This window comes from Cuculus canorus, chromosome 3 (genome assembly GCF_017976375.1).
Source record: "Cuculus canorus isolate bCucCan1 chromosome 3, bCucCan1.pri, whole genome shotgun sequence".
Taxonomy (NCBI): domain Eukaryota; kingdom Metazoa; phylum Chordata; class Aves; order Cuculiformes; family Cuculidae; genus Cuculus; species Cuculus canorus.
In genome coordinates this window covers 81,835,657-81,851,214 of record NC_071403.1, presented here as the reverse complement: position 1 = coordinate 81,851,214, position 15,558 = coordinate 81,835,657, and the positions used below count along the sequence as shown (strand labels likewise).

The following is a 15,558-nucleotide window of genomic DNA, read 5'->3' as shown; positions in this document are numbered from 1 at the left end:
CCTCAGAAACAGAGAGAGTACACAAAGGGACACATTATGCATGTCTGCATTTTCAGTAGAAATGTGAGTTGCTGAGGTGGGGTGTGTGGACAAAATGGGGAATCAGGTGTGCATGAATGCAGCTGTCAGAATCATAGATTGATTTGGCTTGGAGGGGGCCTTAAAAATCATCTTGTTACACATACACACCCAGCCATGGGCAGAGACACCTCCCACTAGCCCACATTGCTCAAAACCCCATCCAACCTGGCCTTGAAAACCTCCAGTGATGGAGCATCCATGACATCTCTGGGCAACCTGTGCCACATTACTGGCTTGTGTTGAGCTTCTCATCCACCAGCACTCCTAAGTACTTCTCTTCAGTGCGACTCTTAATCCATTCTTGTATGAGAGAAGAAAGGAGCATAATGGTGAGATGTTGGGCTTTTTTTTTTTTAAAAAAAAAAAAAGCCTAAACAAACATGAAAATAAAATCAGTTCAAGATAGACCTGAAGCATTTGATCATTCTTTGAAGTCTTGTCCATGAAGTATCCCTTGGTGTTAAGTTAGTATTGGGTCTTGTAGTATATCATGAATTTCGAGTCTGTTATTCAGCACTGGGACTTCTTACACAAGGAGCCTTTAAAAAACACTCCAAAGCTGAAGAACTCAGTTTTGCGCACATACAGGTGTGCTGATGGTATCCACAACACAAATACAAAGCCCTCACCAATTCAACGTGTTTTGCAAGTGAACTTAGAATAGCACTTCTTAGAAATCAAGGCATGAGGACAGTAACTGCTTATGTTCTGCAATGGAGTGGTACACAAAGCACTCTGAGGTGCTGACAGCTAGCCTCAAGTACTCCTGTCAGTTTGAAACAAACCGAGTCATCACCAGTGTCTTGACCTTTAAAGGCAAATCACAAAGGGTGACTAAGGTTAGATTACAGCCTGTGAACCAAAACTATTGTACAGCTCATCCAGTCTTGGATTGCATAGATGTGCAGAGCTTATCTTCCTTTCAGTGTTGCTGCACTCTGCCTGCTTAATTTTTCTGCATTGGTTTCTCCCTTTGATTTATTTTTCACTTGTGCTACCTGTCTCAAGAGACTGAGTCACAGTCAGTATCTGTTTGAACTCCCACCTGCAGACTTCCTGTTCTCAGAACATTTTCTGACATACAGCTGACTCAGCCTTCTAGAAAGTGCTTCAACTTGGGAGAGTTGTGCTTTGCTCTCTGTTACCAAGGTCTGTTTCTGACTATTGCTTGGTACCCTTTAACTCTGTCCACCAAGCCATCACAGCTTTTCCATGACTGGTCCGTTAGCACAGTCTTTCCTTCCCTCACAGCTTGCTCCCAGCTCTTTACCTGTCAATGCTAACTAAGCTCAGGAGTTTTATCCCACAACTCCCCTTGTGACATCTGCTTTTACATTCCTAAAAGCTTCCTACCCTGCTGTTGCAGGCTCTCTTATTCCACTTCTAGTGTACAAGTGAGGAGTCTCTAAACACATCCTCATCACCACACCTGAGAAGGACAATCCTGAAAGGTGCTTCTTGACTCCAGCTAAACTCCTTGGTTTGCTCTGATATCTGCCTCTATGCCACTGGGACCTGAATGAATTGACTATTCATGCAAATTTGAATACTGGATTTTTTTATTGGGTGTTAAATATCAAAACAACATTAAAGTCAGTGTTAAGTGCTTACTTTACTCAGCTCTCTGAAAATGTCACAAGGTGTTTTTTTTCAATATGTAAATAAATACACAAATACAGTTACTGTATTCATTTTAATAGAAGTAGGAAAGGCTGAGACATGAAATAGTGACACTGTTTATCATTTGATACCTTCAATGGACAGCACTGAGGCCACACAATTGAGAAGATCTTGACATTGGGGCAGGCTTCAAAAGGCCTAAGCAATAGCATAGTCCCATAACAACACAGAAAGCATCAGAGAACAATTGGGGGTGGGAATAGAAATCCCTGGAACAGGGAATCCTGTGTAATGTCTCACCCAAAATGAGCTGTCTTCACAGCTGTATGTGATTGAGTTGCAAACTTTGTCACATGCAGTGAGGCTTCATTTTGCTGCCTGACGTTCTGCATTGTGCTCCTGCAGAAAGCAAAGGCCAGGCTGAGGGCTGGATGAGAGATGAGGCAGTAACTTGTGATTCAAGTCTGCCAACTCTTTGGGCTGCCTGCTATGGAGAAGACCAGGGAACTATATAGGAGTCAGGAGACTAAAGAAGCACAAATATTTATTTCTGCTCTGTCATCCTGCTTTGTCCAGCTGAGGCACAACTCTTTACCCTTCCTTTTTGTGGGACAACATGTAAAGACTGTGAAAGTCTTCAGCCTATTCTGGCTGGGATGAAAAAGCACAACAAGGATGATGCTCATAAGGATTTCCTATGGGAACAGAAAATGGCCCACTCAGTAATCTCTTTTCCAAACAACCTTTTTGGAGGCTATTCACTAACAAGCCTAATTCCACAAGATGATCTGAGCAGGAGATACCCCTTTCTGCTGGTCAGGTTAGCTTGTTCCCTTTGCATTCAAGTTCTCTTCCACTTACTGACAGTCACCCTCATGCACCCAGTCAGCACAAAACAGTCCATATGTTAACGTGGCAGTAGTGACCCAATGAGGAGTACTTCAGAACGGAGAGCTGAGCAACCAGCTCTCACAGCAGAGAACATTCCCAGCTAACTGCCATGACACAATTCTGACAGAAACACAGTTTTACCTTACAGGATAAGTGACGAGTTTCTAACTGCGCTCCTTGATTTCTACTTTGATGGCAACTGTTTAGCAAACTGACCCCATGCCTCTCCTCCCTTAGAGATTCAGTGTTACTGTTGCTCAGGGGCACCCTGCTCCTCTCTTGTGCTGCCTTCTATGTCTAATTTTAAAGCTATTTTTTTTTTTTATTTACAACCATCTGCAGCCAGGGGAAGTTTCATGCTGATATTAAGACTTCCAAGACAGCTGATATTTAAAATGGTATCTCAGTTGCTTGTGAAGTCTGTCTTTATACCCAACTGTTAAAATGCTAAACGTATCAGGATGTTTTCTCTGTGTATGCGGCTTGGCATAAAATACTTGTGCACAACCACCCCTCCTTAACCAAACCAGCAGCTGTTTAGTCTAGGCTTCAGAGGAGGTAAAGACCTGTAGCTGGGCAACACAATAAACACTGATAATTTGGCTACAAGTCAACCACTGTTATCCCATGAATATGACTGCCTAAGTGAGCCTTCTTTGAGGTCTCCCTACTGGGCGGTGTGGCTGCATGGCAATGATTTCCCAGTGTGGTGGGATGCCTCTCAAGGGTATCCTCAAAGCAGTGAGATCTTTTACCAATGACAGATTGCTGCTGAGCCACATTTGAATCCTCCCTGGACAAGCAGCTGGACTATGCGGCCAGGCAATTCTTCTCCTCAACAGAGATTAGTTGTTTAGCTTAAATAAATAGCATTTTAAATAGAATAAATCGTTTAGAGTTGCAATATTGTTTTAAATACCATTCTAGAGTTCTAATTTGGTGTGATTTAGCATGTGGTTTGCTTAGCTTTCTTAGCATGAGTAGCTAGACTTGCTCAGAACTAGTAGGCCACAAGCTGGGAATTTCCAGTTAAAACCTTTCCCAGCACATACAACTTGGCCAGCCAAAACAAGGCCTCTAGAGTCAATGAAAAACAGGAGCATACAGAGGCTTCAGAGATACTTGCAGATGACACTAAGCTGGGAGGAAGTGTCGACCTGCTGGAGGGTAGGGAGGCTCTGCAAAGGGATCTGAACAGGCTGGACTGCTGGGCCGAGACCAATGGGATGAGGTTTAACAAGACCAAATGCCGGGTCCTGCACTTGGGGCACAACAACCCTATGCAGCGCTACAGACTGGGGGAAGAATGGCTGGAGAGCTGCACGGAAGAGAAGGACCTGGGGGTGCTGGTTGACAGCCGACTGAACATGAGCCAGCAGTGTGCCCAGGTGGCCAAGAAGGCCAATGGCATCTTGGCTTGTATCAGAAATGGGGTCACCAGCAGGTCCAGGGAGGTTATTCTCCCTCTGTACTCGGCACTGGTGAGACCGCACCTCGAATACTGTGTTCAGTTCTGGGCCCCTCACCACAAGAAGGATGTTGAGGCTCTGGAGCGTGTCCAGAGAAGAGCAACGAAGCTGGTGAGGGGGCTGGAGAACAAGTCTTATGAGGAGCGGCTGAGAGAGCTGGGGTTGTTTAGCCTGGAGAAGAGGAGGCTGAGGGGAGACCTTATTACTCTCTACAACTACCTGAAAGGAGGTTGTGGAGAGGAGGGAGCTGGCCTCTTCTCCCAAGTGACAGGGGACAGGACTAGAGGGAATGGCCTGAAGCTCCGTCAGGGGAGGTTCAGGTTGGATATCAGAAAAAAATTCTTCACAGTAAGAGTCATTGGGTACTGGAACAGGCTGCCCAGGGAGGTGGTCGAGTCGCCTTCCCTGGAGGTGTTTAAGGAACAGGTGGATGAAGTACTTAGGGACATGGTTTAGGGAGTGTTAGGAACGGTTGGACTCGATGATCCAATGGGTCCTTTCCAACCTTGTGATTCTGTGATTCTGTGATTCTGTGAACCATCAACATCAGCTGTATCAAGAGAAGTTAACAACCTGTCTGAAAGACATCAAATTAATTCAATGAGAAACAAGAAGATCACAGACCCAAAAATTACTACTGGAGTGAACTATTGTGTGAGGGGGTGGGTAAATTGTCTGTAAGGATATAATTGCCCAGGGATTTCTTGGATCATGTCAGCCCCTCTCTGCGGAGTGGACCATGCTGCTGTGCTCCTCCATTAAATTGTCTAATGAAATCTGAAACCCAAGAGTCTGCTTTGCGAAGCCTTGAATCCAGACTTTGGAGTGAACTGACACCTGACAGCAGTCTGCAGATGTCCACGTGGAAGATGATTACGGTGGAGATGCAAGATGGCACTTTGAAATGTTAGTGAAGGGACACAAGGAATCGGGCATGCACATATAATCCTTTGGCTATATGAGGTTTGCTATCAACACATATAACCCAATTTTCCCTCATACATTTCATCCACACAACAAGTAATAGTGTGACCTTATCATCAAACTGTTAAGTCACACTTTTATTTAAATAGGACTTTTATCCTCTTTTGTGACACATGTTCATACACATAGTATGTTCAGCAGTGGTATTTAAAAATAGTATCTCACTAGAGATACCTACTTGCTTTGCGATTGTCTTTGTTATCTACTAAATATCACATTTGCATTTGGATGTGCACCTAGAATGAAAAAGGATGGCTGCACGCAGTGCTGGGAAGGAAGTGGTGACAGCTTTAAGAATATGACTGCTTAGGCTTTCCACAACTACTCTCTTCATACCTAGGCAAATCCAGGCATGGCAACATTATATCATACACATCAACAAGGGCAAAACTTGGTTTGTATTAAAATAAATGATGGACCAGAAGGAAAGAACTCAGTTTGAAACTTGGCTTCCACTGCTCAAGGCTTGCAGTTATAAAAGAGTATGTTTGCAAACAAATTTTCAAAAATAGCTGTGCTTTTGGGGCAGACAGCTCTTGAAGTCTCACAGTGTTAAAGTGAATTTTGAGAATGGGCACTGTCAAACCAGAAAGTAAATTAATTTACAGTGTTTGTATAGGCTGGTGTCATCTTTTTCCCCTAAGAGGCACACACAGTACCGCACTGGACGATTGGGGAGTGAACTGCATTCCTAGAAAGATTTCTCTAGCATGTGCCAACAGTAATTAGCTGAGGTCCTGAAACACAAGGGATTCTTATCCTTTAGCATAAGTTAATAAGGCTCTTCTCACAATCTATGTAAATGTTTTTTTTTTCCTTAAGTTTCCAAGGATAACTGGGCTAGAGGGTTTCACAGCCTATTTGTACACTGTAGAGTATTTAATGTGTGCTGCTTCCTCTTTTTTCTGTGGGCTGAATGTTCTTATATACTGTGAAAGAATAGATAGGAGGTTTCAGTTCACTTCTCCACGCTTTTTGCTTTTTTAGATATATTTTATGGCATTCCCTCCCACTTCTTTCCTCTCTAAGCTAAACATTCTCTCTATTTCCAGCCTCTGCTTACCCAAAACTTATCACCTGCTGCTGCCTTTTTGAAGCTCCAAATTGGGCTCACTTTTGTGCTGCCAACTACTTTGCAGACATACTCAACAGAATCCAAGAGGTGTTGAGTCCATCTGCAGAACACGTTAGGACCCAGCCTGATCCTAACACATGAATCTTCATATCTTTATGTTTAACACCCTTTTACTAGAAAGGGTAGTATGTCTTCCTGGATGGATTTCTATCTTGGGGTGAAAAAAAGGCTCATAAAGCCATACCCTTACAAAGAAAAAGGCCGCGTGTGTCACAGTAGTGGCTGCTTTGAGAAGTACGCTGAGCTAGCTTCAAGACTTAGAATCACAGGAGGATAACACTTTTTCCAGACTTAGTCATTAACAAAAGCTTGTGTATAAGCAACAAAATCTACAGAGGAAAAATTTGCTAAATTTTTGTTTTTAATCAGAACTGACATACATTTACTGCGCACTGCATGATTCCTTCCTTAGAAGGGAGTAGCCTTTTAGATTTGTGTCCCCACAGATTGAATGCTGAAGTAGTTTCTTCTAACTGGTGTGCTTATTCCATAACTTTTCTGTTAAAGGGGGTCGTGGAGCTTGCTGAGTGGCCATCAAGAGCAAAGCGTTCACGGAGCAATTCTTGCTTTCTCACTAGCTCCTCTGTTGCAGCATCAGGGGCCCAAATCTAAAAAATAAAGGTATTTGTAGTTAATTTGTACATAGAAGAAAACTAACGTAGCCTCCTACCAGAAGATGCTTCAACAATTTGTGTATATGTAAGTATGGCATTCTCTTGTCAATTCCAATCTATAACATGCCATGGGCTGAGATTAGGGATAATCTGGAAAAGAAGATCCAACGCTAATTGTTTAGAAAGACTGACTAGGGCCCAAGATCCTCAGAGAGAAAAAAAGTAATTAGCTACACAGTCGCTGATAAAGTAGCCTTACTCCCGAGACCACCGGAGAAACTTGCACAGATTTTTTGGGTTAGGGAAATACTAAACAAACAAAATACAACCTCTCAGCCAGCAGTGGCACTCTTTTCCTTTTTAAGGACAAAAAAAATATAATTAAAAATTACTTTTCTCAGAACTTCTTGTCCTGTTTCTCAGTTGCTTGTGAATGACTATTAACAAGTTCCTGATACAAAAATTATATTTCCAGTATTCTAACACTAGGAAGTAAATATTTAGTGTACCGTGATCCATTTAGTTCAGTAACTGTCACTGACATAAATAATCATGGGATAACTAACTGAGAAGGTGAGTTAGAAGGTGGTGCTGGTCTCATGTACAAGGTCTCTTATCCTGTAAGTGTAGGAATGTAAAAATCCATACCATGAATGTAGTTGCATTTATATGTTACTGCATGTCCATTTTAACTGTATTCTAAAACCTGGTAAGAGCTTGATTTCCATGATAATTTGTTTTATGAAAATATGCATAAGTATATGGTGCATATACACGTACCTATGAACTCTGTTACTGTGGTTTTGTGGCAGTCTCTCCAGCCTGTGTCACATCATCTATAAGCTTGTTGAATTGTTGAAGTTATTTCATCAGACTGTTCTGGCTTTTGATCTACAGCAAAGCCTACCTTTAAACTAATGTGAAACTGTGCTCACATTTTGCTACCATACGTACTTGTCTGGGTTTGAATGTGATGTCATCTTTCTTGGTAGCACCACTGGTTATTGCATCATTCAGATAACTAACACTGTCCTTAAGGGAATGCATTGTCTTTTCATGAATGGATTTTTCTACAAGTGGCAGAGATACCTGTGAAGACTAAAAGAGATTATCAGTTATACAAATACATCGCATCTGGAAGAAAAGCACATAGCCAGCATCTTCTGCTACTTCTTTTGCTAACTGTTTACTATGTGTGTATTTTTCTTAATCTGTTCAGAATCTGTTTTTCTTAAAGCTGATAAATTTTTTTTATATAACCAAAACTTGTGAGAGAAACCCTTTAAAAGCTAGATGATGGCTCTCCTTCTTGGACACAAAAACATCAACTGCTCTTTAAGACTTACAAGACAGTCATCTAGTACCATTGACAATCCCATCCTGTGCCTGGTGATAAATAAATAAGCACCTAAAGTTGTCATCCTCCTGCCTATAAAAGTCCTACAATACCCCTGACAAATTCAATACATTTTTGAAAGGGAGAAACCAACCTTTGGCTTCTGGCACTTATTTACCACACAGTTCAAGGACAGGACGCTAAAGGATACTTCCAGCAATGCCAATACAATTGCATTTTCTCTCTAAATAGTATCCGCAATCTGACTAACAAGTAATACTGGTAAAACAGGAAGACTTTATCCACAATAAGACAACCAGGAGGATATGATCAAGGATGCTGATGTCAGCTTGGGAACTAGGGCAGTGGTAAGGTACTCAAGGCTCCCCAGGGTTGCAGGAGAGGAATTCAGAAGTACAACAGCCAAATGTCAGTGTGAGATTTGAGAAATAGGAATTGGGTCAACATTAGAAGAGGAAGGGTACAAGACAAGATGGGAAATGAGAAGTCAACAAGCCTGATATCACCTCAGTGTGTTCAATAGCAGAATAAAAAGACAATCTTACTAATTTGAAGGGCCTTGGACTTATCCTGTGAAGAAAATTATCCTGTGAAGAAAGATTCCTTCTCTCCTTTAAGAAATTATTATTGCCAGTTGTTCTATATTTACCGCAACAGAGCTGGATGATCATAAATGTCAGGAAGAAGAATTACGTCCTGTCCATGACATAGGACGTAATTCTTCAGTAGGACTGGGGAAGACATGAAGTTCATACAAATAATAAGTCAAAATTCCAACCAGTGAACAAGTACCAGCACTCGCCAAAACAAGTACTGGCTTCTGAAAACAGTCTAACAAAACTGATGGATTTATAGCTTTAGAGAGATGCCAATGGCAAATAAATGAAAGAAAGAAGCACTCTACCAAGTATTAGCAAATCAATCCATTGTTACAATCTCTCATACCTCTCTTTTCACAGCTTGTACCTCTACAGGCATCTGTGTAGAAGGTGACTTTGGCTTCACAACTTTTCGTTTCTCTGCTTCTTTTTTTTCTGGAACTTCTGGCAATTTTTCCAGTTCATTTTCTAGCAAAGCAATTATTCTGGAATCTCCAAATTCTTTAGCAATATCAAGAGCATTCTTTCCTGTATTTTAAAAAAACCCAAATACCTGTATAAGCCATGAAAATGAACCTTGGCACTTGTTACTGCAACTGGATAATGACACTAGTGTCAACTGAATTTAATTAAGCCTCTATTTTATCAGCCATTCCATATGCCTGACATTGGTGTGAGGACTGGCAGTTATCAGCGCTGCTTGCAGAAATAAGGGCTTGCAGAAATAAGCCTTGAAAAAAAAATATTGCAGGAATTCTTGCAGTGGTTGCTTTGCTCTGAATATTCTGACATTTGCAGCTTAATGTACTGGTCCTGCAGGTTTTAATTTTGATCTTTGAGAGCTGAGAGCATTTAGCAGTAGGAGATGTCCAGCATAGTGCAAGGTTAGGAATGTCAACCAAGTTATTGTAGGTAGGTACCTCTTCCAGTGCTTGCTCTGTGGCTGGCAAGCATTTGAGGGAAAGCCCCACGGTTAAAATGGGGTGAAAAATCTTCAGTGCTTAGTAAAAGAAAAATTCTCCTGGATCTTGTGAGATGAGAGCCTGTAGCTGTATAGTAATTGTGAGACTAAGCTGCTAGGTGAATTAGAATTTCACATGGTAACAGAAATGGAGAATGCACATCCCTTCAACAAGAAGGGTTTTACCTACTAGATGTTTTGAGAAAGAAAGTCTCATTATGCAGCAGTGTTCCTTCCAAGGTTAGAGCAAGAGCTTAAAATGTAAAATTTGTTAACTGCTTAATTTACTCAAAAACCAGAGGAAATAATACCGAATTGAGGGATCTGGTGCAAGGAGGTAATACCTCAATATCAGTTAAGATTTGTTTTTCTGATAAACCACTTTTTTTTTTGTCCTCAGGGAGTAATATTCACAAGCTAAGCAGCAAGGAATTATTTTAACCAGTTCTGCCCGTGCATAAAAAAAAGTGATTTAAATGGGTGGCAGAGTACATGCTAGCCACAAATAAAATCTAATTTTACATCAAATAGTATTAATAACTAGCTATAATTTTTTTCATTAAAGCCACTTATGACTCTGTATATATTCTGTGAGGAGCAATAGCCTCCTTAATCATGTAATTAATCATGTTACTTTATTTTCTAGATACATAAACCCCAGGAAGCTGACTACTTAGAACAGTAGCTTGTTACTGTAGAAAACTAATTGAATTTAACTCTTACCTTCATCCCAGTTTTGATAACAATTATAAATTCATAGCACTCCTCCAAGTGTTCCAAGATCTTAGTGTTTCTTTTTTAATAAAACACATATATATACATATACAAGGGAACATGTCTTTTGGGCAGACATTGATATTTACCATTGCGGTTTGTAATTCGGATGTCAGCACCTGCACTGATTAAAAAATAGACTAAATCCAATCTGCCAATCTCAATGGCTCTCATTAGCGGGGTTGCATTGCCTATTGAGGGTGCATCCACTGCTGCTCCAGCCTTCACTAGCAGTTCAGCAATATCTATGTCCCCATTATAGCAAGCGTGATGGAGAGGAGTCCACATGAAATTGTCTGTTGTGTTTATATCAGCTCTGCAAAAGAACAAGCGAAGTTGTAGCAGATGAAGCTAGCTAATAGATACAGTAACATCCACAGCTCCAAGTACAATCGATGTTAACTGCCCACCGCAATGGCATATTCAATGTAAAAAAAATATTTTCATACTGGTGTTGCTACTCTGGAACACTTTTAGTATCCAATATACAGTCATGGAATATAAATTGTAAGAGTGTGTCTAGGTGGTGATCATATTCCCCTCTAAGCCAACACGGTGTCTGCTACATGGAGGTTTTCACAGGTACAGAGGAAAAACAGGTATTCAAACAGCTTACTCCTGTAAAATGCTGCTAACGTTTGTGCTCCAGCCTCACTGAGAATGGCAAAAAAACAGGTTAAGGAATTAAAAAAAGAATGTTTCTGGGCCAAAGGTAGGTGCTCTGAAACATGTCACAAAATTGCCCACTGTCCATTTTACAAATAGAGTTAGAGAAGGTCTATCTCAGAAAATCTGAGCGTTTAAAGCTTTTTCAGCCCCTGTCCCAGTGGACTAGATCTGTTTCTTCTCCCAGATTAAAACGGGCATGTTCTGAAGGACGCAAGGGCTACTTTGGGGAAAACATCGGCAACGTGAAGCTGAGGTGAAAAGCATTATCAGTGTTTTAGCACCTGGCTGCCTTGGGAGCTTTGGGGCTAGGGTCATGCAAAAGCAAGGCTTGGGAAGCAAGAGCCACTAGAGCCCCTTAAACGTGTTAAAAGCAAAGAAGTGTTGTTCCCCTATTTCTTTGAAGAAAGCACAGTCATCGTATCATGACCATGCCTAGATCTATGATCTCCTATTTGTGCCATGTGTGGATTCAGGCAGGGTCAAAACCTCCTGAGGGGATTCCCCAATAGTGAATTGCTTTCCCTTGTACTGAGGACAGCCTAGAGGTTCTGAACTGAATCAGAGTCAATCTCCCATTTACTCTAGGGACAAAAAGAGATGGAAGGAGGGAGAAGGAAGGAGAAATTAGGAAGGAAGCTGCTTGCAGGGAAAGCTTTTTTCCTCTTTTGTTCAGATGGTTAATATTTAACTCTAGATCAAAAGAGCAGATTCTTCTGTTCGCCTTTTCTTGTTTAAATTTTAATCTTTTTCAGAATTTTAAGTTTGGTGACATCTTATTGTGGTAAATTCCCCAGACCTACCAGTTTTACCTTTGTTACCTTTCAGTTGCTTAGCCATTATGGTTTATTCATATGCAGTTGTCATTTCCTTTATATTTCTTATTAAAATAAGAGGTTCCAGTTAATCCACTCCCTCTCTCAACCCTGCCTCCATGCCTGTGCTGATACTCTTTCTGCCCCTGAATCCTTTTTGCTAACTTCATTCCAGCAGAAATGAACCAATCAAAGAGAGCAGGGACCACACAGTACTCACTTAAAAATTCTTCAGTATTTTCTCCTGATCAAGCATAGAATTTGCCTTTAGCCCACATTTAATTTACTTCTGAGTCTTTCTGGGAAGATACAGAAAGTAGATACACCAATTCATGTTTAAAGCTCAGCATTTTCTGTAGCTCTGGATAAGTGTTTTGTTTTCTATTCAATATGGATTCATGATAGCATAGTGAAAAGATTATATTGTAAAAAGTATTTTTACAATATGCCAAACTGAAACTATCTGGAAGTCCACACCATTGAAAGATGCAAAGCTATACACTGTATCAATAACTTTCCTCCTCAGTTTTCTGATTTCCGTCAATTTAAAAATCTCAAAATTGGTACTATTTTTTTAAACTAAGTTATTACATTTCTAGGTCTAGCTGTTAAATATGACGATGTGTCACTTCACTACTGCTTAATGAGGCTTGATGAGAAAAGGGGAGATTAATTTTCTAGATTCATTCACTAACTCTCAACATCCTTATCTTTGGAAGACCTGATTATACACACTTACACAACTTTCCATACAGTCTAGGAATGCCAGTGTAATTACCAGAGTATGTAAAGATCCATGTTCTGTTAAGCCTTTGCAGGAACTGGAGCAACGGCTATAGACACTTATCCTTAGAAATGAATGTTAAAATGAATTCTAGCTATAAGTAGAGAACAAAGCTAAAGTAAATATCTTTGGAAAATGTTCATTTAAGCATTTATCTGAATGACTGTAGGAGTACCGCAGTCTGACAGTAGAAAAGAGATTACGCTATTACACAAGTATGACTGAATCTTTCTTAAATTGCTTTCATTTTTAAGCTGTCATTGAGGTTTTTCACAAGTGTGTCTGTAGGTTACAAAATTGCTGAAGCACTTTTAAAGTGACAAATGGACTAAAAAGCAGCACACGCTTGTGGTGTAAATCCTGCTGCTTCAGCCTGCTGAGGCTGCAGAGGAGAGTGATTATAAGGCTTATCTCCATAAAACATCCGCATGCAAAGTCCCTAGCACACAAACAGGGAAGTCCAGGATTGTCTTGATGATTTCAGGCAAGTCAGATTGCCCCAACATCATTCATCTGACTTTTTGAGTTCAGTTTTGAGGATGAACCATTTGAAATGTGGTTATGAAGTAAGTGCAGTTCCAATAGACTGGATTTGTAAGTACTCTGCAACTGAACAAAATGTCAACAGCCCAGCAATCAAAACTTTCAGACCGAGGGACCTTACCTGTGTGAAAAATACTGAAGTAACCCTCTGTAACTCAGGATCTTATTGAACTAACACTAATGCTAAACATTATATAAATGAAAAGCAAACCATAGTCCATTGCATCCAAATGTTTACTGTAAATTTGGTCTTTTGAAAGCCCTTCCAAAACAGCAGTTTAAAAAAAAAAAATCTCTGAAATGATCTTACCCTTTTTCCAGAAGATACTTCACAACTTCTATGTTCCTACTTACACATGCAGCCATCAAAGGTGTTTTGTAATATTTATCTTTTATGTCTACTGGCACACCTTCCTCAAATGCTTTCTGTAGAGACAGAATGTCTCCTGCTCTGACTAGGTAGTTAATATTCATGTACGTTTTCCTTGCCTCTTCTATATACCAGGCACGGTCATCATGCACAGGATGGGCAGATGGGTGGTCTCGGTTAAAAAGGTCTCTGTCAGCAATGCTCTGAACAGCCTCAATCATGTACACAGGGAAGCCATCTTCCCTAAGCTGACATGCACTCTTCGGAACAACACAGACTGGCACAGGGATGGCAATGCCTTTTTTGCCTCTTCGTTTCTTGCCTTGCTTCCCCTTCTTTCCTTTGAGTCCAAAAGATGTTATAAGACACTTTTTCTGCAAGTATTTAGAGCCTTTAAAAAATTCTTCAATGTTGATTTCCCCGAGGTGAGACTGTTCATGGATATCAGCAATAGTTTGTATTTGTTCAACATCCACAAAGGTGCACTGCTTCTGAATAACAGATATAAAATCTTCTTTAGCTACTGTGCCATCTCCTTGGTCAACAGCCTCAAACGCCTTGTGGAGGGCAGCCTGGTGCTCTAAGGACCAGTCATATAGCCTCAGTGCCCAGTGGGGGTTGTCCTCTGTAGCTCCAGTCTTGGACTGTTTTATATAGGTTTTTTCAACTTTAAGCAATTCTGCTGCTGCTGCTTTAAAACCACATTCCTTGGCAATGGCTCTTGGAGTCTTTGTTAATAAGTTTCTCCAGGTAGGATCACAGCCTGAAAATATGAACACAATTTCACTGATAATGCAGTGGAATTAGTAATTACTAATTATGTAATATAAAAGACTTGTAATATACGTACAACTAATTGCCAGAGATTTACAAGTTTATAATGTCTTAACTATCAATAGTGATAGTAGATGGAACCGTGTCCTTGATCCCAGACTGGAAGGTTAGCTATGTGTCTGTATGCAACCCATACTCTACTTATTTTCCATTCATCAATATATATAGAAAGGCAGTTCAGTAGAATCTTTACTTTTTTACTTGAAGTAGCAAGCAAGGCTAAGAAGAAACAGACTAAGATTAAAATGTCACTCATTGTTCTATAACCTAACCTTGCAACGTGGTGATGGATCACTAGTTAAATGTCTGAATCACAAGAATAGAATGTAGGTATTTGCATGGTCCTACAGAACCAAAGGTTGAAATGCTATGATAATCTGATTTAGTTAGAAAATGATCACAGCTGCTTTGGAGCATGTTTCAGTGCCCAGGAGCAACAAGATTTTTCCATGTCTATGCTAAGATAATTTTTTGTAAATTACCAGCAAACAAAAAATCAATTTTCTATTTAAAGTTTCAATGCAATCCGTCCAAAACCAACCAAAACCAGAACCACTTAATGCAGTCCAATTATAAATTATACAAATTTGTGTTGTTTCTGCTACTTTGAGAAATGTTTTATCTCATCTTGTCCACTTGAGTAGAAGTAAGTCGTAATAGCCTATGTTAGGCACTTTTTAATGAGAATTACATTTGCCACACGACACCCTAGGGAGTCAAATCCTTCATACGTGCCATGTGAGACCTTGCCTTTAGCACAGAAGAAAATATACATGATAGCTGCAAAGTAACTTAATGTACCTCTTTGTCCTATAAACTTGCAGCAATTTGCAAATCCTCCCTCCGCAGCATAATGAAGTGGTGTGTTACCATTCATAGCAACCAGGCCCAAGTCTCCATCATAAGCTGAAATAATTCTCAAAATCTAGAAAAACAAAGACAGTGCCACCAAAAATCTTGCCTGTTCTTAAGACTGAGAAGTGTGAGAATGATTTACAAATAAGTGCAACACCATATATTCCCAGTTTACGTGGTGAACTTCTCTCCCATGCCCAGCTGAT

At 40.4% G+C, this 15,558-nt stretch overlaps 1 protein-coding gene across 3 annotated transcripts in view; it reads right to left on the bottom strand.

Annotated features, from left to right (window-relative positions):
* Nucleotides 1-4,728: 4,728 nt before the first annotated feature.
* ANKEF1 (ankyrin repeat and EF-hand domain containing 1) overlaps nt 4,729-15,558 on the bottom strand; it is a 40,341-nt gene continuing 29,511 nt past the window's right edge. For all 3 annotated transcript variants that reach the window (XM_054060912.1, XM_054060913.1, XM_054060914.1), the window contains exons 5-10: nt 15,299-15,422; nt 13,604-14,426; nt 10,575-10,801; nt 9,097-9,278; nt 7,749-7,892; nt 4,729-6,788 (exon numbers count right to left, since the gene is read on the bottom strand). In XM_054060912.1, the coding sequence (XP_053916887.1) occupies nt 6,663-6,788; nt 7,749-7,892; nt 9,097-9,278; nt 10,575-10,801; nt 13,604-14,426; nt 15,299-15,422 (1,626 nt within the window). In that variant the 3' untranslated portion in view covers nt 4,729-6,662. The remainder of the gene's footprint in view (nt 6,789-7,748; nt 7,893-9,096; nt 9,279-10,574; nt 10,802-13,603; nt 14,427-15,298; nt 15,423-15,558) is intronic.